Genomic DNA, 26,092 nt, shown 5'->3' on the forward strand with positions numbered 1-26,092 from the left:
TCCTTTACTTTACATTTGCTCCTCACATAACTTAAAAATCTTTTCTTGTTACAATGGGCTTCCCTGGACAATCTTAGCTCACTCTCAGCTTTGGCCTTTCACTGCACTTTACATACACAAACACATCTAACATCTAGTAATTGTGTTTTTATTTCAAGATCTATGCAAAATACTTTAACCTTGTGATATAAATAATACAATGTATTTTAGTCAGCTCTTGCCAGATTGGCACGACCTGCAGATGTCTTTAGGGTTGGATCCAATAGACCTTCTCCATTGACAGAATAATTTCTGCCTATGGAGCCTTACTTTCTTGGCTCTTGATCCTACTACACACACAAAGCACTGCTCATGGAGAGTCCCCTTTCCCACAGGAATAGTGTTTCAGCATATGTCTTGGACTGCAAATGGCAGAAATCTGTACAAGGAAATACTACACTGGATCCAAGATTGTATGTCATGCCATACTGTCACTTTCTGTATTGCTCTGAAAGTATGTAACAATATTTTGTCGAGCTATATTGAAGAAAATTATGAAAACATTAAAATGTTCAAAATATCTCCTTCTAGAGGAGAAAGAGAGGTTCATGTCCGGTTGTTCTGTCAAGGTTCATCATAGAAGTGTCCCTGTAAACTGGCCTATATAAAAGATTGGTTTATGCAGTAACAAACCCCAGCACCAGTGACTGGTAGTTACTGACCAATAAATAACATTGTTGATAACTTATAGATTGATTAATTATCCTTGATTCTAAATTCTGTTCCAGAAATACCATCCACCAACCAAAATTTACAATGGATTGTGAAAAAAGACTGGAGGAACTCTAGGCCCTCACAGAAATACATTTAGCTTGAACATGCTGTGTCAGACTGAGACTGAAAGTGTCTTTTTAGCTTAATTTAATCTTTGGGGACCTTAAAATTAAGAAAGAGGGGAAAAAATCCTGGGTGGCTTTTGAAAAACAGCAATCTAAAGTCATGTCAGCCCCTCATGACTCTGCTTTGCTTGAAAGAGTCCCTGATTCCTGTCTCCCTCCCCTTCAGCATTGCTGCATACTAAGTAGCCAGTGTTAAAAAGAAGAGCTTACCTTCTGCATATAAACTCTTAAGAAGCCCTTAAATCCTGGCTGGATTAGATGTGTGGCTACAAAACACTTTAAAAAGGATATTGGTTACTCCTTCACTAAATCAATTTCCTTTTAATGAAGAATGGATTTGCAAGGTGATTTAATTGGCTGAGAAGACATGGGAGATTCGGAATCAGGAATGTTCTGTCAGGGTTTTTATTCCTGGGGAAAGGAAGGACACTGGAAAAATAGAGGAATGCAAATTGTGTTGAGCACTTTGTAGAACTTTTTTTTTAGACAGACAGAAATGGATGGTTACACATCAGAACCTACACAACACAATGTGAGTCAAGGCTGATGTTGGGAGAGGCTTCTAGCTAGAACACCAGAGGAGACTGATCTTTATTATAATTGCTGTTTTCTGATCCATAATTTTGGAGTACTAGGGATGATTGTGCCTCATCGTCACTCGCTTTTTCTTTACAGCCTAAAAGATCCTAATGGGCAACATTTTTAAAAAGAAAAGGAAATTGCTATGAAAGATCCAAATGTGAAAGATAATCCCAAAATGCATTGGCTATGAGAGACAGGAGTGTAGTTGCAAAGAGTCATCTTCTGCCAACAATTCTGCTTTCATGTTCTTGTGAGACTAAGCACAAGTATTTGCCTAAAATCCTTTGCATTTCCCAGCCCTGCCGGAAAATACTGCAAGGGATCAATCTGGGCTAGATAAGAGGGGACTTTTACACGTTGCATTGGATAATATTTGGAAATTAAGGAGAGTAGATGGGTGTAGACTATACTGAACACACAGAGGAGACACAGGCTGGGGGGAGGAGGATGGGAGGGAGGATCAACTACCTCATTACCAGCAAGCCAGAGAGGAAGAAGAGAAGGACACCACACAGCAGTTTTGCACGTTTAAATCCCTAAGGATCCCTGGGAATTTTCTCCCAGTCAAGCGGAGGTGATAACAATGTTGCAGTTTCCACATAGCTCAGCGTACTATTGCAGCACGAGGGACAGAGTCGCTCAGGCGGGCTGCCACCGCCACTGAAGAGCGCTGCCCGGCTTAAAGCAGGTTTTCAGCACCGAGGACAGAGACACACCAGCCGGTGTGACAAGCATGGAGCTCGCTCGTGCTGCCGTTCAACCTTGGACTCCAGACATCTAGAAAGGGAAGGATCCCACGCCTTTTATGCTATAAGTAAGCTGCTGGCTCTGACATGACTGGGGTGTGTGTTTGTTTTTAAGAGCTGGGGATTTTTATTCTCTTTAAAATGTGACATTCAACTTGGCAGGGTTTTTAATTGTTTCAGTCGTAAATTCAAAAGGAAATACTATTGATGTAATCTAAAGGAATACATCTTCTGTAATAAAGGAATTCGGTGATCTCTTTGTCTGACACCACACTAACTTTGGGCAGCTTAATGGTGCAAATTTATTCATAGTCCTAAAAAGCCAATTGAGCTTCTTTGGCAATGTCTTGTAGCTTCCCTGTTTGTCTGTGTATATTGAGTGGCTTTTACTTTTAAAAGAAAATCATGCTAGGCACACTGGGGAAAGGAGAAGGGGTGTAATTGTATTTAAAAGCTTCTTACTGCTGCTCTGAATTCATGTCCTCTATGTCTTATTTTAATGCAGCTTTCTTCAAGTTTTAAGAAGATAATTGTTAGGTAATTAAAGTAGTATTAACTAATATAAAAATCAGGGTATGATTTACCAGAGTGACTAGTCTTTGTACTGATATTTAGACTATTTATACTGTCTACTATAACGGCAAAATCATGCCATCTACTGGGGAAATAATTTTCATGGATATCACCAGGAATGCAATGATTAACCAACACTTATGTGAATATAGTCATGTGAGTAACATGGTCGCAAACACATAAATATCCTGTCACTTCAGAAATGTGGCATGTGATACTAAATATGTTTTCTGAGGTCCATTTTCTGAGGCCCATTTCATCCAGACTTCATCCAGCTGTAGCATTTCTTCTAGGAAGCACTGAGATAGTAGTTAATGGGAGGATGGCATTGGCTTCTATAATACCAAAGATAAAATCTTAAATGTAAAGGTGTGTGTATGTGGGGGGGGGGGTTATTAACAACAGCACAGTTTCCTTACCATATTCTTATGATTCATTTCAGTTGCATATTTGGGTTCTCTATTCTATACATTTTGAAGCAGAACTCAGGACTCAAAATGGTAGGAAAAAATGGAAATCAATACAGCCAACTATCTTGGAATTTCCATAACAAACTTTTAACAAACTCATTTTCTTAAAATCATTATCTACTCCGTCAAGCATAAAAGACTGGAGGAAAGTAAACCAAAATAAACATTAATGATTAAGTGTTCCAAACTGGGTTCCAAATAAAATATTATGAATATATGAGCACTTGCAAAAACATGGACAGAGTTATATATTTTAGAGAATTAGAATGGTTAACAATATGGATTAGATGTGACTTTCAGTGTGATTTTTTGTGCTACTGTTTCAGTGGGGTTTGGGCAGGCATTCATGCAAGCCACCTTTGAAATTGATGGAGTGTACACAGTAATACAATAGCTGGCATTTTGTCTGTTAATAGAGCCATTCAAGGAAAGCTGTAGCCCACTGCCAAGTTAATTTTGTTTAATCATATCACACAGGAATGTTTATTCATTAATAGCAATACATAGCTGAAAATTGCATTGGAAAGCTTTGTCCACAATTGCATCTCATCACCCACAGAAAGGTAAAGCAAAATATGAAAGAAATGATCCAAGACTAGTAAAGGCAAAAAAAGTCTCAAGACATCAGTAAAAACTAGAAAGGCTGCTTGATAAAATGCATAGGGGACAGCATGAAAACAGAAGTGCAAAAGTGCACTGCTTACTGAGCTACATTGATAGAGGTTGAAACATGAGGCCAAATCGCAGTTGCTTATGAGAGCTGGATGAAAACTGATGTATGTAAAGCAAGTTGAAAGTAGCTTGCATCTCAGGAAGTGGGCTCTGACTCATGAAAACTCATGCTGGAATAAATGTTGTTAGTCTTCCAGATGCCACTGGATTTCTCTTTTATTTTTTATCATTATAGAATTAAGCTAGAAGCAGACCAAGAAAAAAAATGTAAAGGTGGATGAACATGTAAGCTGATGAGTTTTCTAGCAGAAGGAATGATCAAATTGTGGGGTTTGAATGATCAAATTGTGGGGTTTTGTGCATTTCCCACTATGGGTGAAACTTGGTGAAGTGCTATTAGTGGATATTTTTTGTTCAAGGATACATGAGTCTCGAAATCATTGAGTAAGAAGCACTTATCTTTATTTGTCTTCTTGCAATAGAGCTGTGTCATTAGAATTCTCAAAAAGTGTAGGAACTATTAAAGATTTGTCTTCATGTAGATCTTGGGTCATTATCCTAGGGTTGTCTTAATCTTGTGTATCTTTAATCTTGGCAAAATTTAATTGCTGGTGCAAACTTAACACAAGTCATATTTAATAAACAGCCACTGCACAGCTCATTGGTGTGTTGATCTCAAAAAAATACATCTTCCAATACCTTTTGGGTCTAAAGGCATCTGTCCTACTATACCACTGAAGAAAGTTTGAAGTGAAGTTCCTCCAGCCTGAAGCAGTCTGCTTCCTACTTGAAGGGCTTTTCTTCCAACAGAAGAGCCACAAGCTTGAGGAAGCTTCCTATTTGAATGAACAGAGAACTTCATGAGGAACTAAGAAAGAAAAGGGAAATGTTCAGAAAATGGAGGGAAGGACAGAGCTCTAAAGAAGAGTACCTACAGGTTACTAGGCACTGTAGATCAATCTTCAGAAAGGCCAAAGCTGAGAGTGAGCTAAAATTGGCCAGGGAAGCCCATTGTAACAAGAAATTTTTTTCAGTTATGTGAGGAACAAACGTAAAGTAAAGGAAGCAATAGGCCCACTGTTGGGTGCGGATGGACAAACTAATGGAGGATGCAGAAAAAGCAGAAAGGCTCAGTGCCTATTTTACATCTGTTTTTCCCCACAGGTCAAAGGGTTTAGGCACATCTAGAGATGGCAGTAGCCAAGAGATAGTGTCTGGGTGGCAGGTTGACATGGACATAGAGGTTGTTGAAAGGCATTTAGCTGCACTGGATGAGTTCAAATCCCCTGGGCCGGATGAAATGCACCCGAGAGTGCTCAAAGAACTTTCCGGAAAACTTGCACAACCTTTGTCCATCATCTTCGGGACCTCTTTAAGGACTGGAGATGTCCCGGAGGACTGGAAGAGAGCAAACATTATTCTGATCTTCAAAAAAGGGAGGAAGGATGACCTAGGAAACTACAGCCCAGTGAGTCTGACCTCTGTTGTGGGTAAGATAATGGAGCAGATATTAAAGGGAGCGATCTGCAAACATCTGGAGGACAATTTGGTGATCCAAGGAAGTCAGCATGGATTTGTCTCCAACAGGTCCTGTCATATCAACCTGGTTTCCTTTTTTGACTGAGTAACAGGTTAGCTGGATCATGGAAATTCAGTTGATGTCATTTACTTGGATTTTAGTAAAGCTTTTGATAAGGTTCCCCATGATGTTCTGATGGATAAATTGAAGGACTGCAATCTGGATTTTCAGATAGTTAGGTGAATAGGGAACTGGTTAGAGAACCCCACTCAAAGAGTTGTTGTCAATGGTGTTTCATCAGACTGGAGGGAGATGAGTACCGGGGTACCTCAGGGCTCGGTGCTCAATCTGGTACTTTTTAACATATTTATTAATGATCTAGATGAGGGGGTGGAAGGACTACTCATCAAGCTTGCAGATGACATGAAATTGGGAGGACTGGCAAATACTCCGGAAGATAGAGACAGTGTTCAACAAGATCTGAACACAATGGAAAAATGGGCAAATGAGAACAAGATGCAATATAATAAATATAAGTGTAAAAGTTCTGCATCTGGGTCAGAAAAATGAAAAGCATGCCTACTGGATGGGGGATACGCTTCTAGGTAACACTGTGTGTGAACGAGACCTTGGAGTACTTGTGGATTGTAAACTAAACATGAGCAGGCAGTGTGATGCAGCGGTAAAAAAGGTGAATGCCATTTTGGGATGCATCAACAGGGGCATCACATCAAAATCACAAGATGTCATAGTCCCATTGTATATGGCACTGGTCAGGCCACACCTGGAGTACTGTGTGCAGTTCTGGAGGCCTCACTTCAAGAAGGACGTAGATAAAATTGAAAGGGTACAGAGGAGAGCGACGAGGATGATCTGGGGCCAAGGGACCAAGCCCTATGAAGATAGGTTGAGGGACTTGGGAATGTTCAGCCTGGAGAAAAGGAGGTTGAGAGGGGACATGATAGCCCTCTTTAAGTATTTGAAAGGTTGTTATTTGGAGGAGGGCAGGATGCTGTTCCCATTGGCTGCAGACGAAAGGAAACACAGTAATGGGTTTAAACTACAAGTACAACAATATAGGCTAGATATCAGGAAAAAGTTTTTTCACAGTCAGAGTAGTTCAGCAGTGGAATAGGCTGCCTAAGGAGGTGGTGAGCTCCCCCTCACTAGCAGTCTTCAAGCAAAGGTTGGATACACACTTTTCTTGGGTGCTTTGGGCTGATTCTGCTTTGAGCAGGGGGTTGGACTAGATGGCCTGTATGGCCCCTTCCAACTCTATGATTCTAGGCTGGAGAAAGACAGATATCAATGTGTGTAAACTCTAGGCCTAATAGCTGCCTCCTTTCCCCCAACAGGTACTGGATGGTTTCAAAGACTCAAAATACAAAGGGAAGAAAAAATTGTGAGAACCAGTTAGGTCACCAGAGGAGCAATCCTAAACAGGCCTATTGAGGCAAGTCCTATTCTATGAGCAAGTCCTATTCAATGAGCAAGTCCTATTCAATGGGACTTCAAACTGAGAATATTTTCATCAAGTAAAAGTAAGCACTCAAATACTGACCTGTCCAGCAAGAAGTTGATGCAACTTTTATAGTCACTATACTCCCAAAATTATAATGGTACATAATAAAAAAAAATCAGTTGTGTCATGCAAGTGTCTTCCATAGAGTTGCTGAAATTTCTTTTTTTTTTTTTTTTTATAATTCAAGACACTTAAAAAAATATTTATTGTAAAACTTAGAAAGACCCAATACAACTTTACCTTACTGATGGGGGAAGGGGTAAATCTGTACAGAAATTATTTTTTAAAATCTGCAGTTTTTTAAACAAGTTTATTTTTTTTTTTTTTTTATAGAAAGTTTTTATTTTATTTTCCAGAGTTAAAAACAGTGAGATACATGCAATCTACATTGTTAATACAGAAAAGGAGAGCTATACTCTTCATTTGATACACTTGGTTCCCCATTTTTAATCCCTTTTGTAAATAGTTCAGGTAAGGGCCCCATTATTCTTGAAAGGCCTCTTAGTGTCAGTTTGGCTATCTTGGTAATATCAGCTAGTTTATTCACCCAGTCTTCTGTCGAGGGTAGTTCTTACGTTTTCCATTTCTTGGCCAATTCTAGTTTTGTTGCCGTCGTCGCATAGTAGAAGAAGCTCTGTATGTGGGTTAGGAAGCGCTGTGGAAAAACATTTTGGTTCCCTGTTTCAAACTTACAAACCCTCTTCTCTCCATTTAAGATTATAGACTGGCTACAATATTATGGACTTTTACCCAAAACTTATAGACTTTTTATAAAAAGAGAAGTCTACTTTGTTACCATCATTTAGTTTCTGATAGTTTTAACAATCATAAACAGTTTATACTTAACATAGTCCTAGAGCCCTCCACATTTTCACTAGAAAAAGGGAAAAAAGAGAAAAAAAAATACTTAGTTGTACGGAAAGAAGGGAAACAAATATATATAAGTATACATTGTTGATACCAGAAATAATAAAATGGAATCTTCATTAATTAATAGAAAAGATTTTTCGTTAGTTATATATACACCTCCTCAGCTAGAAACCTTCTTTTAGTTATGCTTTAAATTTAGGCTGAAAGTCACTACATAGATATGCTAGATAATTCAAATTCAGGTATCATAGGAAATCTAAAACCCCACACTATAATGTAAGCCCATTCCATTAGGTGTCTCCTTTTAGTTATGCTTTGATTTTGGGCTGGTAGCCGCTGCGAAATTAGGTTTAATAATACAAATTCAGCTTACTTAAAAGATCTTAGACCCCAGATTAACTTCTTAACTAGTTATATTGCCTATATGGCTACATAAAGGAGGTAAAGGAGGAAAGGAATTTCGACCACTGTGTTGCATTTCCATTCCCCAAGCTTCTTAGGGAGGTCTCATTTCGAGGCTTATTACGTCTTGTGACTCCCGTTGACTGATGTTCTGTCCTATTGGTCTTTGGCTGGGAAAGTATAGTTGTAGTCTTTCCCTCGGAGTATGCATCGATAAATCTTGAGGCAGTTGTACCTCCTGGACTCCAATATCAGTACAGATGTTTTTCCATGATGCTCCTTTCAATCGATTGCTTTCACCGCAGATCCATATGTCTTTCTTGAGTATTGTTGCTTTGGAGTGGCTGTATATCTTCTCAGGCAGGGTGTCCTTATCTGAGCTGCAAGACTCTGACATCCCCTTTTCTATCTCCATAATTTCAGATTCCTCTTCTGCTGGTAATTTTCCATCTTGTTTAGAGCTATCATCAGCCACTACTATTGGTTCATCATTCCTGTTAGAGACTTCTTCCTTAATGCCTTTAAACTCCATGAGCATATTTTTAAGTGAACCATTTAGAGATTCTTTCAAGTCTTGTGTTTGTTTGTCTAGAAGATATGCAAATTTTTTAAACGAAAACATGTTCCAGGTTTGGAATTTTGTTAGACTTAATATTTGCAATTTTGCAAATAGCCAGTAGAGGTCCTACAGAGTCCTAACGAAAGCAACAGTCTGTTTTTAATTAAAGGAATGTCTCTAAGGCTTAGTTCTCGCGAGATTCCACGGCTCTAATCTCTCTTATCTTCGAAGACAAAAAAACAGATATAATAAAACAGATATTAGTTTGAGTTGATTTAAGTCCTTCTTCCGGTTAGAAAAGAAAATTAGCCTGCCTCAAAATGAGGTGGCATCAAGCAGAGCCAGAAACGGGGGAAAAGTAGAGACGGAGAAGCGGAAAAGCACTTGCATCTCTGCGTTGATTAATGACTCAGTATCTGGCAGCTTCACCCCCTCAGTATTATCAAACAGTCCTGTCAGTCTGGCTTGTTTGGATTAGCGAGAGCAACTCTCCACGCCGAGAGTTCATTCCAGGGAAGAAGGTGCCGAGGGAAACCCCACTCACTGTTTGCAGGCTCGATCTGATGTCTGCCAGATGTTTTCACTCCGGAGTTGTGGTGAGTCGAAGGTCTTGCTGGGAGGTATCCAATTAGCTTTGTAGATTAAAATAAGCTTTGTAGATTGCAGAGTTGAAAAAGGAAGAAAAGGAAGAAAGATTTTAAGATGGCGGACGGCGCTTGCTGGACCCTGTGCACACTGAGCTTACGTTCCAGTGGGAGATTAATTTCCCTGCGGAACAGAGAGGCCCCAGAGATTCACAAGGAATTCCTGAGAAGATTTAAGGGTGGGTTATCGTACCCAAAACCCGATTCTGTCAATCACAGCAGCGATTGACCCTCAGTGGAACAGGAGCTCGAAGTATTCGAGCTATCCAAGTGCCATGGCTCCGCCTTCTCCGAGTTGCTGAAATTTCTTAACTGTGATTCTGGTAATCAGAAAGATAAGCAACAGTGTTCTGCTTTAGCCTTGCAGACTCTCCCATTAAGTGCTGAATGTTCTTGATGACAAGTGGGGCAGAGTCAGAACTAGTCAGGATCAGTTTATTTCAGGGTTGTCTAACAAAGTGTGCATCAAGAAGGCTTATATTACTAAATGTGCATCTTACAGGCTTATATGCGCAAACAAGCCTGCGTGACCATGCACACAAACATTCATACCCGTATGCAGATAACCAGCACATTATAATGATTTAACTAGCGAATTCCTACAAAGAAAAGGATGTCATACACATAGCCAAGAATAAACCAGATTAAAAAGCAGAAGGATTTCATATACATTCTTACTTATTGCACAAAATGTTAGAATTCAAAAGAATTTGATATAATCTGTTTAATATCTTTTCCTTGGGTAAAGACCATACAAAAGTCTGAATGTAATCTAAAGGAATGTTGTTCTTCTGACCCAGTCCAGCCAGGGAGATCCATGGAAACAGATCATAATTGTCATGCAAGCTAAAACAAAATTGATGTATGGCTCTGTCACCACCATTACCACCCCATTCTACTCCACGAAACTTGCAAGGAATTGTAATAAAAGCAGCTTCAGGGGTTTACCGTTTACCAAAATATTGCTCTCCAATGCCATGAAATGTCAACACACCATTCTTAACAAATCAGCCTGTTTTAATTGCCATGTCTGATAAGATTGATCACTAGCAGCCTTCATAAAATATGCAAATACAGTGTAATTTAAATGCAAAGTGCTATTAAACAAAAATGTGACGATAAGTGCAATCAAGTCCGAATTAGATTTTAAGAGACTGTATCACACTTGCTCCATATATATGATTAGTTTTGAAACCAGAGTAGAGCAACTATTTATAAGTCAACAACAGCATTGCAACATGTTGACTTTCTCTTACGGGTGATCAGTTGGCCTTCTTACTTACCATTCATAACTTAAATGTATTTTAACAGGCATTTGAGGAAAATATTGGATATACATTGTCACTGAAATATTCAAAGTTATCCAAAGAAAATTTTGCTTAGACTTTTTATTGTTGTATGACCTACAGTCATAATTAATCAAAAGCAAAATCTTGCTTACCTGCATAAGGAACATTTCTGCCATTTAAAAACTAGCAGTAGAGCCCGCTGTCAAAAAAATACAGCGGGCCCTAGGGGAGGGTTCGCTTCCCCTCCTCCCCATGTAGCCAAACATTCTCCAAGCCCCGAGGCTTGGGGAGCGTTTTAAGGCGGCAGGCAGGATTTAAATCGGTCCCCAAGCCCCGGGGAAGGTGGAGCACCTTCCCCGGGGCTTGGGGACCGTTTTAAAGGCGGCTTGCAGGATTTAAAGCGTTCCCGAAGCCCTGGGGAGGTTGTGGGGCACCGCGTGAAGCGGAGGCGGGTCGTGCCCCCACGGCAGCGGCGGCGGCGCAGCCTACCTGGAGCTGGCGGCGGGGCGGCCATTTTCTTCCTTGGTAGGCAAGGGAGCTCCCGGCAGCCGCGCTCTGCGCGACTGCTGGGGGCTCCCTCAGGCGGCGGCCTGACGCGGCAAGAGGCGCTTTGCGCCTCTCGCGTCATCAGGCCGCCGGGCAGGGAGCTCCCGGCAGCCATGCAGAGCGCGGCTGCCGGGGGCTGCCTTGCCTACCGAGGAAGAAAATGGCCGCCCCGCAAAGGAGCAACTGCGAACCGCACGGCTCGCAGTTGCTGGGGCTGGGAATCGGAGGGACCAATCGGCAGGCACCAATTTGTCTGTTCAGAGGCTGGGGCGGGATGTGTCAGTTCAGAGGCTGGGGCGGGAGGATGTGTCAGTTCTGAATTGTGTCAGTTCCCTCCACACACCAGCTCTCACACAGAGGATGTGTCAGTTCTGAATTTTCTGTTCAGAGGCTGGGGCGGGTTCTGGGGCGGGATATGTCCTCATCCCGGACACATCCCGCCCCAGAACCCGTTACCCTTTTATTTAGTCCGTGGCGCCCGTGGCGCCACGGGCGGTGTTAAGATGTGTACTTTAATATCAATGATAATGTTATTGGAAAATTTCTGTTTGTTACTTTATGATGTAATGTATCTGGTATAATTCCATTTTCCAGAATCATAGGATTACTGGCAATTCCTTGTCTATGATATCTAAAATACTATAACTATCAAATAGTATTTTTTTTAGTCTTTGATCATGTGGAAGACGTGAGTGAAGGTCATTACAGAAGTGGATAGTTAAAGGAAGGATACACAAAATAGCCACCATATGGAGTTTGATTTAGATATCGGAATGTTGTGGCTGTCTCATGAATCAAGTTGGTTAAGTTTCACACCATATAAACAATGTTATTCATGCCATCATTAATGACCATGAAAAAGGACATGTTGTGACAGTAGCTATGTGACGCAATTTGAAGTGGCTTCCATGTACACACTGTGTCATGTTCACTATATCACTTCCTGTTTTTAAAGAAACTTAATGTAAAATATAAGACTTCTAACTGGTAATCAGCAGGGGCAGCTGCATTATACATAAAATACTGACCATACACCCTGACAAAATGCTGGCCCTCTGATTGGCCTTGGAGGGAGAGCTCGCCCCCCAAGAGGGCCACTCAGAGAAGCTGGCACACCATCAGTTACCACCATGTGACCTCTAATTTGCCCTTGCTGGGAGGGGATCCTTCTTCACTGAGGACCAAGCAGAGGCTTTTCCAGCTCTATGCTGGGGGACACAATTGCTCACTGCCCCTACCATAGCATTCTGTCCACCCATCTGCCCACAGGCTGAACTCTGTTACTACCAGACACCCCTCCACACACCAGCTCTCATAATGAGAGGCTGGAGGGAACAGCAAAAGTGAGGTAGAGAATGTGGCACCTCCTCCCACCAGTGGCAAAGAGGTAGCAAGCAGTCCGACAACCTCCACGGTGTCTGCCCACCCATTCCCCTACCTCTGAATAGAGTAGCGGGAATGCTGCTACCTTCCAGCCCCATGTGTTGTGTCAAAGCTGTTGTGCAGGAAGCCACCTTCCAGCCAGCCTTCTGAGCTGAGAGCTGGTGTGGGAGCCCTGCTGCTGCCACCTCGCAGACTCCCATGCTGAGAGCATGCTGAGAGCAGGTGGCAGTGTGTGTGTGTGTGGGGGGGGGGGTTGCTGCTGATTCCCAAACACCTGTCCCCAGTGCAATGAGAGCATGGTGGTGGTCGGCATGCTGGTACCCACTTTAACAGCTGGCTACGAGCTGCCAGCCATCCCCCCAGGACTTAGGGGATCAGGGGCACTGTGACTTCTGGCGGGATGGCGGGAGACCTAATGCCATCTCCCAGATTCCTATGGCAAGAGCTAGTGGGAGTGGGGGGACACATACCACCTCCTTCCTGCCCACTTTTAAAGTGGGCTTAACAATTAGTGTTAGATAATAAGGAGGAAAGAAAGGTACTGCTTTTCCATCCCTGTGACTCTTTATTTCTTCTCCTCATTCCAGGTGTTCTTTTCCATGCTCCCTATACCCACAGACCCTCCTTTGAGATATACCACTGGATTGCCCTTCCTTTCCTCACCTCTTCTTATTCTTGCATTGCTCTACTGCAACTCAATTATGGCTTCTCATTGCCCCCAAATCAAACATAAGCATTGCCAGCAAAAAACTTTTTAATTAGATTTTATGTAAATCAGGATATTTAGCAGAATTTACAGAAGCCTAAATCACAGTTGTGGCAGACCCCATATTGTGGGTTTACAGAACCAACTATTGGCTAGAAGAATGTTCCTGTGAAGAGGAATAATTTCTTTTATGGAATAATTTCCGCCAACCCAGGAGAAGAATTTTGAAGTTGGATTGTGGGCTGAAAAACCACAATTTAGGGACAGAAATTTTCCTATCAATTGAATTACTCCCTTGGGACCAAACCATTGGAAATTGTTGCTTCATAGAATAATAGAATTATAGAATGATAGAATCATAGAGTTGGAAGGGGCCATACAGGACATCTAGTCCAACCCCCTGCTCAATGCAGGATCAGCCCAAAGCTTCCTAAAGTATCCAAGAAAAGTGTGTATCCAACCTTTGCTTGAAGACTGCCAGTGAGGGGGAGTTCACCACCTCCTTAGGCAGCCTGTTCCACTGCTGAACTACTCTGACTGTGAAATTTTTTTTCCTGATATCTAGCCTATATCATTGTACTTGTAGTTTAAACCCATTACTGCGCATGCTTTCCTCTGTAACTTCTTATAGTATCTGCTCTTCTTGCATTGTGGTGGGATTGCAATCCCACCTTTGTGAAACAGCATCCTGCCCTCCTCCAAGTGACAACCTTTCAAATACTTAAAGAGGGCTATCATGTCCCCTCTCACCCTCCTTTTCTCCAGGCTGAACATTCCCAAGTCCCTCAACCTATCTTCATAGGGTTTGGTCCCTTGGCCCCAGGTCATCCTCGTCGCTCTCCTCTGTACCCTTTCAATTTTATCTACGTCCTTCTTGAAGTGAGGCCTCCAAAAATGCACACAGTACTCCAGGTGTGGTCTGACCAGTGCCGTATACAATGGGACTATGACATCTTGTGATTTTGATGTGATGCCCCTGTTGATACAGCCCAAAATGGCATTTGCCTTTTTTACCGCTGCATCACACTGCCTGCTCATGTTTAGCTTACAATCCACAAGTACCCCAAGGTCTCGTTCACACACAGTGTTACCTAGAAGCGTATCCCCCATCCAGTAGGCATGCTTTTCATTTTTCTGACCCAGATGCAGAACTTTACACTTATCTTTATTAAATTGCATCTTGTTCTCATTTGCCCATTTTTCCATTGTGTTCAGATCTCATTGAACTCTGTCTCTGGGCCATTTCGCACGGCTTCAAAATAGCACAATGGTTGCTAATTGGAAATGCTACTAATTTGCCATAACCCACGACGTCGTAGACAATCTGCAACAATCCTGAAACCGACCCGCAAAAAGCGCTTCGTTGTAGCGCTTTCAGGGGAATCCAGAAAAGTGGATTCACCCTCCGGATAGCGATACACTCCTGCAACCAATCTGCAACACTAGCGCTAAAGACCTGTGCGTTACCATTGTTGCGGGTTCTTCAAAGTCCCTCCCCCTGGCTCTCTCCTCCGATCTTCCGGCGAAGCGATCGCCATTTTTTTTTCTCCGAGCGAGCGGGGATAAACGCACCAGCGAGCCTCTTTCTGTTTAGAGGCTTCCCTGGCTTCAGTCCTTCACCTTTAGTCACTAAGCACAAACCACATAAAAGCCCGTTTGCTGAAATAAAGTCCCTTTATTTTTTACACATTAATTCAGCCGAAAATCGGGCCCGTGAGAGGGGGGGGGATTTTTTTTTTATCACTCGAGGCAGCGTGCCAACGATCATACAATCAAACGACAGCTCACATTAGGCAGCTGGATGGGTCTCTCCGTTGCAACGAATCTACCTAGATTCGTTGCTATGGGTCTGGTTTTTTTTAAAAAAAAACCTTTCTTAAAGGGAAAGGGGCTGTTTGGGAGCATGCTAACGGCTGCCCATTGGCTGCTTGACGGCCAGGGGCGGGACGAGCTTGGCAATAGCGCTTCCTTTCTAGCGATTTCTGCCGAGACCGGAAGCCTGTGGGAAACGCTAAAAAACGCAACTGATTCCACTACAAAGGCAGGTATGCATAACGACGAATTCCACTATTTTAAATGGCGATTTTTCATTCCGCAAACAATTTGCAACAAAGATCCCCGTGCGAAAAGGCCCTCTATCTTCCAGAGTATTTGCCAGTCCTCCCAATTTAGTGTCATCTGCAAACTTGATGAGTACTCCTTCCACCCCCTCATCTAGATCATTAATAAATATGTTAAAAAGTACTGGACCGAGCACCGAGCTCTGTGGTATCTCGCTACTCACCTCCCTCCAGTCTGATGAAACACCATTGACAAACTATTCCCTATCCACCTAACTATCTGAAAATCCAGATTGCAGTCCTTCAATTTATCATGGGGAAGCTTATCAAAAGCTTTACTAAAATCCAAGTAAACAACATCAACCAAATTTCTACGATCCAGCAAACCTGTTACTTGTTCAAAAAAGGAAACCAGGTTGGTCTAACAGGACCTGTTGGAGACAAATCCATGCTGACTTCCTTGGATCACCAAATTGTCCTCCAGATGTTTGCAGATCGCTCCCTTATTTCATGTATTGATATTTCATTGTATTGTAATATCTGCACAGACTAGTGTAATAGGCAGTACAAAACTGAGTACAATATAGAATCCATGGGTTCTTATTTCTTCTTATTTAGTTCTTATATTTCTTGCTTCCAGTTGTCCTACCTAATTTTCCTTTAACTTTTTCTCAGTCCCCCTAAGGGTAAGAGATTCTGAAATTTTCCACTTAGCATAGTGGTAACTAATATTTAATGAAGGCAATTCCAAATGGGTAGCTGTGTTAGTCTGCTGGAGCAAAAAAAAAGTTCAGTGGCACCAAAATGACTAACCAAATTTACTTCAGCCTAATTTGTCATGAGTCATAGCTCACTTATAAGACACACTGAAGTGTTCATCCATTAGGCTGAAGCTTTTATATTCATGACAAAAAGGTGAGGGGGGGGGAGAGAAATGTTACAAAAAGAGGCAGATTTTCAAGAAGATCCAATAATAAAAAGAGCTATCAGCTCACTCTTATTGGGTGTGGATCTCTCCCAATATTTGTTATTTAATTAAAGTAGGATTATCAAAAAATCTGATGCAAGAAGAGCAGATACTATAAGAAGTTACAGAGATCTAGCTAAACAATTGACATGTGTAAGGGATGAGACAGGGAAGATATTAGTGCCTACAGTGAGTGAAGAATCTCAGGTCCTTGCTCAGATTGAGAAGAGATTAATTTTGAACTTGATAATGAATTGTAATTTGACAATTCGCTTTGGTTTCTCCCTTAGTTTTTCTATAAGAGAAGAGCAACTTTAAGATCGGCTACTGGAAGATCACTAAGTGGTTTCTAAATATTGAGATTTGTCCATTTCAGCTTTGCCCATTTATCATTTTGTCTATGGACTGATCTTTTGTTCAATACAGAGAACAGACTGGCATCTTTGAAACCTGGTGGCATATATTATTGGAATTAATTAATCCCTGAAACTAAGATGCTATTAGGTGGTGTCATTAGGTCTCATTTATTCAGTACATATGAGGTTCACGAGCCTCTTGTGGCGCAGAGTGGTAAGCAGCAGAAATGCTGTCTGACTCTGAAGTGATGTCCATGAGGTTGGGAGTTCGATCCCAGCAGCTGGCTCAAGGTTGACTCAGCCTCCCATCCTTCCAAGGTTGATAAAATGAGTACCCAGCTTGCTGGAGGGTAAACGGTAATGACTGGGGAAGGCACTGGCAAACCACCCCGTATTGAGTCCGCCATGAAAACGCTAGAGGGCATCACCCCAAGGGTCAGACATAACTCGGTGCTTTCATAAAAATTTACCTTTTATGAGGTTCACACCTAGTTTCAGGGTCTAGTTCCTAATCTTCTGCCTTTGTTATATTGTCCATTGTTGCAGGTGAGAATTTCTCTTAGGTATGTAGCCAGTGAAATACCTGTCATCCATGACTTTTGAGAGAAAATAACATTGTCAAAAATAGACATATCATATGTTTAAATGGAATTGAAGCTATCAGTCCTATGGGATGCTTCGAAAATGTGTGCCAAGTTGATCATAGATACCGACTTTCTGTTCTCAGCAGGGAATGGCAGTATTGATAAGGAAATAATTATACTACTTACATATCTCTGTCTAGATCTGGTTTAAGTACACCAAGACTGATTTCTCATGGGGGGGGGGAGGCCAGGCCAGCGCTTGCATGGCAGTGGGGCTAATCTCCACTTGTGCATGATGTCAATGCTGGCCTGGCATACTCCTGGTCCTGGCCCACAAGGGCATCCAATGCCCCGTGATAAGGGAATGCGGATGTTTCTACCTTCCCTTTTTTCCTGGGGGTGCCATTGGTGGCCATGGTAGGCCTGACCTGTGCACACAGGGAAGAGGCCCATCTCTTTCCCCACCTACAGTATCCCAGCAGGAATAGAAAATGCCACATTCATCTCCATCGTACTTCACTTCCGGGAAGGTGAGATTGTGGTGGGATTGCAATCCCACCTTTGTGAAAGTACACCCCACCCTCCACCATGGAGAAATGCAGCAAAACCTTTCCACCCATGCAGCATGTGTGCACGCCAAAATCCAGAGTGGATCATGAAAGGGAATAAGATCCAATTGAATCATTATTACTATCACTGTCCCATTTGAGTAATTTCATCAATGCTCTATATTATACTTAGAGCTTTCAGTAAACATCAAGTCCATTATATGAATTTTCTGAGATCCTTAGGGATTCTCTAACAAGGAAATGCTTATAATGGGGAATATTTTGTGATGTTTGGTTCTTAAAATGTGACCTGAGTCTTCTGATAGCTATCTGCCACAATTATCCATTTAAATGTAGAGATCTATTAGAGAAATTAAAGGTGGCAGCATGGGTTACAATTTCCAGTTTTCATACCATAGACTGTAAAGCTGCTGAGGACCTAGAAAATAGCTGTACTATAAATTACTGACTCTATTGGCTTCTTTCACCAAAATATGAGTGTAGTGGGAATTACTCCAAGTAGTATTGAATTATTAATCATACAATTTATTGTGGTAAGTTCTACTTTGTGTGACTCTCCGCAGGTGCAATTTGCAATGAAAACTTTTTTTAACCGTCATTAAGCTCTGGATCAAATTGCAAGGTCTATGAAATTAAGTGTGCCTGGTTCCAAATTTATTTTTTTAAATGTGGGGAAAAAACCCTCCGAGAAATAAACCTATGAAACATGCACACAAAAAAATATGATCTAATCATAATGAACACAATCCTGCCAAAGTCAGCCTCTTATAAATCGCATTAATTTCAGAGTTAAACACATGCCTCTCTTTTATTGAAATCAGCTAGGAGTAAAAGTGATTATCCTTGTCCAGATTATGCCCCAAATAATGCAATGTTCTAAATAAACAATACAGTTTCTGCTAGAAAACCACTACATTCTGATCCATATTCTCACATTTTCATTTAGGCTTGGAAGCTACAGCTCTAAAAACATGCATCGGCGGCACACCACCCTCCGGGAGAAAGGGAGGAGGCAGGCCACCCGAGGCCCAGCCTACATGTTCAATGAAAAGGGCACCAGTTTGACTGCAGAGGAAGAACGCTTTTTAGATTCAGCAGAATATGGCAACATTCCTGTGGTGCGCAAAATGCTGGAGGAATCCAAAACTTTGAATTTTAATTGTGTTGATTACATGGGACAGAATGCTCTGCAACTAGCAGTGGGCAATGAACATCTGGAAGTAACTGAACTGCTTCTGAAGAAGGAGAATCTGGCTCGTGTTGGGGATGCCCTCTTGTTAGCCATCAGCAAAGGATACGTGCGCATAGTGGAAGCAATATTGAACCACCCAGCCTTTGCACAAGGACAGCGCCTCACTCTCAGCCCTCTTGAGCAAGAGCTGCGAGATGATGATTTTTATGCTTATGATGAAGACGGAACACGCTTTTCCCATGACATTACTCCTATCATACTCGCTGCTCATTGCCAGGAATATGAAATTGTTCACATCTTGCTACTGAAAGGGGCGCGGATAGAAAGGCCCCATGACTATTTCTGTAAGTGCAATGAGTGCATTGAAAAGCAAAGGAAGGATTCCTTTAGTCATTCCCGATCAAGGATGAATGCCTACAAAGGATTAGCAAGTGCCGCTTATTTGTCTCTTTCTAGTGAAGACCCTGTTCTTACTGCTTTAGAGCTAAGCAACGAGCTTGCAAGATTAGCCAACATTGAGACAGAATTTAAGGTAACCCAAAATGATTTTCCCTCTTCAGCTGAGACTGTTAATGGCATGGTGCAATGCATTATGTATGGGTAATCTACTGGTATTTTTAGGGTTCATGGGGAAACTACAGAAAGTAATAATGGTAAAATATAGCAATGAATGTGATTTCTGTCCGGTATTATGTTATGGATGGCTATGCATCAAGAAAGATGAATTATTTGGATTTTCCATAATGAAAAAAGTCTTGTTTCCCCTTGACTGGTTCTTAGAGTCTAATAGAGCTTCACATTGTAATAAAATCCTTGAAAAGTTAGTTTTCATACTTTAATTTTGTGAGATGCCCATGATGGCCATCAGCTCAAACTTTCCGATAAGTCATTGAGGTTATCAGTGCTTTCTTTAAGAAGGACAGGATGCTACAGGGACTTAAAATTTGACTGCTCAACTGTTCTATAAAACATAGCTTGGTGCTTAATTTCCATCCACATTTACCCCATTTTCCAACCTGTATTTTCCAACCTGCAGAATCAATAGCTGTTTGCAAGTTCAGGGACATTTAATGCTGTCAAGACCTGGGCTGATTCTGCACTTACTTTGTTTATTTCATTGTGGATCCTGTTGAATTCAGATCAATTTGAACTCAGGTCTTCCTCTGTCCCCCCCCCCCCCACCCGCTCCCCATTGAAACAAAAAGTGTTCTGCACATGACTGGGAAAGCTCAGAACGGGGAGGGGTGACAAGCACAGCAGGCATCTCTTTCTTTTTTGAATGGGGTGGGGGAGAGGATTGGAGACAAAAGAGGAGGGGGGAATAAATCCAAGAGGCAAATCTCTCCTGAGAGAAGTTAGGGCTTCTGGAGTGCAGTCACTTTAAAACAGAGAGGGAAGCCTTGCAATCTGGGAACCAGGAAGCCTTTGAACTGACACGCTGGCCAATCAGGGACAGGCTGCTTTGCTCCCAGGCACTTTATTTGCACAAAGCAGAAAGCTGCACACTTCCTGGTGCCGATTTATCAAATTTCAAGGTTTATTTCCACTTCTGGATAACGCAGAGGAAAGGTAGGGTCACTCTGGATCAATCATGCTTGTTGCATAGAAAAAAATATAAAGCGCCCAAAACCAAAGTGGAAATTGAATTCAGTGTAGACAGGAGGGATTAATTTGAACTGGGAGTGGGTAAAAAGCCCTGTGCAGACTACACCCTGGTCAACTAGGCTATCAAGGGACTTCTGGATCCACTGTGGTAACTGGCTCTTCAAGAATATGATAACATGTAAGAATGCTTTTCAGTAGTGCTCAAAGGGCTCTGGCAGTTTTTGTTGGACTCAGGCTGTGTGCACAGCACATTTGTTTCCATATGGTCCCAGTTCACTCTCTGAAATTTGTGGAATTGTAATAGCTGCTTTGGAGAGTCATGATCAGAGAAATTGTAGCAGAATGATATCCTTGGAGTACCAGTTCCTAGTATATTTCCTCATATAATATGTTTACTTAGGAACAGGAGAAATCAGAGGGAATGGTGTTTTGATTGTGTAGGCAGGCCCCTGGATAATGTCTGTCATATATTGGTAGGAATTACTTGGAAGACGATGAGCCTCTTGTGGCGCAGAGTGGTAAGGCAGCCGTCTGAAAACTTTGCCCATGAGGCTGGGAGTTCAATCCCAGCAGCCGGCTCAAGGTGGACTCAGCCTTCCATCCTTCCGAGGTCGGTAAAATGAGTACCCAGCTTGCTGGGGGGTAAACGGTAATGACTGGGGAAGGCACTGGCAAACCACCCCGTATTGAGTCTGCCAAGAAAACGCTGGAGGGCGTCACCCCAAGGGTCAGACATGACTCGGTGCTTGCACAGGGGATACCTTTACCTTTACCTTTACTTGGAAGACGGCAGCATTTGTATGGATGACAAACTAATTTTGTGGACTAGACTATGTTTCTTCATAAACTTGTATCAGTAAAGGAAGGAAGTGGGCTCTGGGCAGGACTGCAAAGTGCCTGATCATATGAATTACTGCTTTATTACATAAAAACTAAACCATACAATGAACAAAAATGCCTAACTGAAAATGTTTTAGGACAGGATATAGACAAAGTATCTTTAATATAACACAAATACTTGCATATTTGGTACTGGAATGAAAAAAAAATAATGAATATGAATCCTGTGGGGCCTGAAAGAGGAGTTGCATATCTATCAGTGCACCATAAACATAGAGTTTTATTTACTTTACAATGAAAGGAAATGTGAAATACAGTGAATGTGAGGAATAATTTGGTGTTAGAAAATCATAATGAAAGGCACAATGTCTCAATCCCATTTACAAAACAATTGTGAGGATTACTATGGTGGCACCTGAAGCGGTTTCATCCAAGTGGCTTTGAATAAGCAAATGAAAGAAACAGGCCATGCATGTGACAGTGATGTACACAAATGTAAGAAAACCACAACCCGCCTAATATAATAAGTAGCTCTTTCTGTAAGGGAATTGTTCCTTTTAAAACAAACTCATGATACTATGGATCTCGTTGCCTGTTCGAAAGCAATACGCTGACCATTGAATCACAGCACTATAGGGGGACAGCTGTTCTCTTTGGAGAACAAGAAATAAAATTCAGTATGACTCCTCTGATAGATCCAATACAAAAGAGCACTCCCTGTTGGTGCAAGGAGTTCTCCATTATTTTAGTCTCTCCACCCACCAACCAAGTCATGGAGTGGTCAAAGACACATATCCTAGAAATCTCCTTCCTGGTGTCAGTCTAGCATTTTAAACCTTTAAATTTCTGTTTTTCTGCTTGGAGGAAGGATAATACCTGAGGCATTTTATTTAGATCAAGTACAATTTGTATGAAGGGGAGAAATTGACTGACTCCCCCATCCCTGCCTTGTTTCAGACCAGAGTTAAAATGCTGTTAGCCTCCACAGTCTTCACAATATTTAAGCATTTAAAACAAGAAATAAAATTCAGAATGGTGGTACAATGATGTCAAGTCACAAACAACTTATGTTATCCCACTAGAATTTTCAAGGCAATACACAGAGGTAGTTTGCTACTGCTTGCCTCTGCATAGCAACTGTGAACTTCCTTGATGTTCTGACCCTCCCAATGGGCAATTCTGTATAAAGGTCAGTGGTAGCAGTGGTTACCCTAGAGAGAGAGACAAGTCTCTCCAGGAGTTGGAGACCCCTTGGAGTGGGCAGGATAAAACAGGACTTACAGGCCAAAGCAGGCCTGTTCCACTACACATATAAATCCAAATTTCAACTGGAATGCTAAAATGGACACTTTTATTTGCATATTCTTTTCTACTTATAGCTTTCAAACTGTAGAAGTAACCTTAATCACTAGACTCTCCCCACCCCCCATTTAAAGCTACATAGGACTGTACTTTTGTGCCAGTGAGGATAAAACTACATATGACAGTCAAAGCTGTATGTTGCAATCCAGAACATGTTCTTTGTTTTGTTTTAGAGAACAACTCTGGGAAGATGTGATTCATAGTGGAGAAGTGATATTTAAGATCCCTGAATACTTATAACTAAAGCTGTGTGTGTGTGGGGGGGGGGCAGCCTTGAATTAACACTTGAAGAAAAGTTTACATGCCTTCTCTAACCATAAATTGTGTTTTCCCTAACCAGCTTTTAAAAAACAAAGACTGTAGTCCCATGCATTTGCACGTGAAATGTAGTTTGCTCAAAACTTATTTGTGCCTTTTTTAAAGAGTCAGTTACAATGAAGCCATGGCAAACTGCGCTATCTTTAAACAGACTGAATAAAGCAGTAAGGGCAGTGTGGGAGGAGTTAGGGCGGGCCCTGTCCGGGATAAAAACTCAGAGGGGCCATCCCGCCCCAAGCAGCCAATGGGGAGCCAGCCCAGACAGCCACGGGTGAGGGATGGGCCGTGCCGCCTTCTCCCAGCTGGCAAAGCAGCCTCGCTGCATCGTAGAGGCCGCTCCGCCGGCCGGGAGAAGGCTCGAGAGAGCCTCGGGTGGGGGGTGGGCCTTGCCGCCTTCTCCCGGCCGCCGAAATGGCCTAGCCACGTCGCAGACGCGGCGAGGCCGCTCCGCCAGCCGGGAGAAGGCTCAAGAGAGCCGCGGGTGGGGGGGTGGGCCTGCTCTCAGGCCATCTAGGGCCCATTTCATTTCAAAGTGAAATGGGCTTTAGATCTAGTCTAGTGATAAAAGCAGTGCAATATGGAAGCCACAAATTCACTTACAATTGCAGCTCCCTACCTTCAGAAGGAAAACTTGTACTAAGAGGTTTCTCTTTTAATGTAATAATGTGATTTCACATGTCCCAAGATGTATTGTTCATACCAAGTCTCAGAAACTAGACCTTGATATATTAGACTGCATGATCATTATTCAGCAATATCTGTTTCTACTTTTGTCACCAATTTTAAGTGAACTCTAATCTGGAGAATCAGGTTTTATTCCTCACTCCTCCATATAAAGCCTGTTGGCCACTGAAATGGTCTTCAGGCCACTAAAGTGAAACACTGCAAAGGAGAGAAGGTCTCACCAAAAGGACCATTGTTCAACTGGTAGCAAGCAATCATTCTAAACCAGAGTTCTGTCAGAACTCTCTCAGATCTCTCAGCCCCACCTACTTCACTAAGGAAGGAGATTATAAACCTCTTTGAAACTCCTTAGGGTAAAGAAAATCTCCTTTTCTAAGTCTTGAGTGATCCTAAATGGGCTGATGTGATTGAAAGTGAGATTGGATCTGGTTTGATAATATGGCTGTGTTTATTAAAGGAATAAATCAGTGCCTTAGCAAATGCATCAACTTTTTGCAATTTATCTGTGACTATGCAACAGCCTTGTTAACTTACTTGCCTTCCCACCAAAATTTCCTGAAATGTATTATCTGTACATTAAAGGTTTCCCTTTCCAGAATTACAAGGGAATTGCTCAGAAAAAGGAACAATGGAGTATTTCATGTTGTCAGCAAAACAAATTGATTTATTTAGGTCTCTGTGACTTCAGTACTAGAGGGGAAAAAGTCACACTTACAAATACTGGGGAGAAAACATCACTGCTCTTAACTGCAGCTCTTTTTTTCTTAAAAATCCTACAAAATAATTAACTGAAATAAAATGCATCACCCTGAAACACATTCATATTTCTTCCTGTCTCCAGAGGTACATGTACATTTTAAAAGAGCTTGGAAGACTTCCAGGAAAAGAAATGTATTTTGGCAATAGAAACTGGAGTTGCACGAAGTGCTCATGGGCTATTTATATATGGTGAACATACAAAGTGCTAATGGGTAAAATAGTGAAACAAATCCTGCAATAGAAATTCTTTTCAAATTCACAGTTCTTGATTGTCTGGTCATGTTTTCAATTCTGAGAATAGCTGCTAATCTTGGTCCATATTTGACAGCAGAAATCTAATCTTAAGTATCTGTATCTTCACCTAGGAACTGGTAGCTGACCCCTATATCGGAATGGAGGTCATCAAAGCACAAAAGAAATCATGGCATATGGGTGAAATAATATAGCAAATGAAAGGTTATACCTGACCGACCACAGAAATTAGATGTGATTCATCCATATTTTTTCCCATGGATCTTACAGTGGATGTTTGCAAATATAATTGTCTGCTACTCTTTTTATCCAGGAACCTGCCTTTGGGTCTCAGGGACTGTGATGTTCTAGAGAGACTAGCTGCTAAGCCCGCTGCCTGGCAGAAGGCAGCGGGAACTAGCAGGAGTGCAGGGTTGGGGGGGATGGCCACAGAGACGCGGAGAGGCCTCCTGGCGGTGGGTGCCATCCTCAAAGCTGCAGCTGGCACAATGGTGGGGGTGTGCGGGCTGCAGGCTGGCCATGATCAGGTGGGTGGTAAGGTAGGAGTCGGTGGCGAGTGCTCCAGGAATGCGGGGGTGGCAATGTGGAAGACAGGGCAGTAGCAGCGGTGGGTGGCAGGGACCACCAGCGGTATGGCCTCCTGGGGGGGAGCGTTTCCAGTGGTGCGGTGGCATGTAGTATGGAGTTTGGGTGGTGGGGAGCGGGCAGCCCATCAGCGGTGCAGGCGGCATGGCATGGTATGCAACAGCGGTAGTGGTTGGTACACACCGCTGCCGTGTCCTGGTTGGTGGAGGCTGCAGCAGGTCTTCTTTGCTGGGCTCTCATGGCCACCAGTGGTGGGCATGTGAACCTGGCTCCACCTCATGTTGGGCGCCACTGGCAGGCTTGTCTGGCCATCCTGAGACAGCGGCTCCAACTCTGCAGCAGCTCATTGTGTGTGTGGGTGAGAGGCAAGCGGGAAGTCAAGGAGGGCGGGTGGCATTGGGGCCAGCCCAATCACTGGCCATACCCTGATTGGCCTGAATTCAAGTCCAAATACTGTCCTGGGACTGGAAATGCTCCACCTTCAGGGCAGTTTCCCAATTATATAAATGAAACATGGATAAGGATAGATTTCTCAAATGTTAAGCTGAGGGGTTCCAGGGGGCAGTTTATCTGAGGGAGTGTGATTTTCCAATTCTGG

General features: G+C 42.3%; 1 protein-coding gene across 2 annotated transcripts in view; it reads left to right on the forward strand.

The window, feature by feature from the left end:
- The first annotated feature begins 1,938 nt into the window (after window positions 1–1,938).
- The window catches only part of TRPC7 (transient receptor potential cation channel subfamily C member 7), a 201,025-nt gene continuing 176,871 nt past the window's right edge, over window positions 1,939–26,092 (forward strand). For both annotated transcript variants that reach the window (XM_077326756.1, XM_077326757.1), the window contains exons 1-2: window positions 1,939–2,274; window positions 18,844–19,621. In XM_077326756.1, the coding sequence (XP_077182871.1) occupies window positions 18,869–19,621 (753 nt within the window). In that variant the 5' untranslated portion in view covers window positions 1,939–2,274; window positions 18,844–18,868. The remainder of the gene's footprint in view (window positions 2,275–18,843; window positions 19,622–26,092) is intronic.

This window comes from Paroedura picta, chromosome 3 (assembly GCF_049243985.1).
Source record: "Paroedura picta isolate Pp20150507F chromosome 3, Ppicta_v3.0, whole genome shotgun sequence".
NCBI classification, from domain to species: Eukaryota; Metazoa; Chordata; class Lepidosauria; order Squamata; family Gekkonidae; genus Paroedura; species Paroedura picta.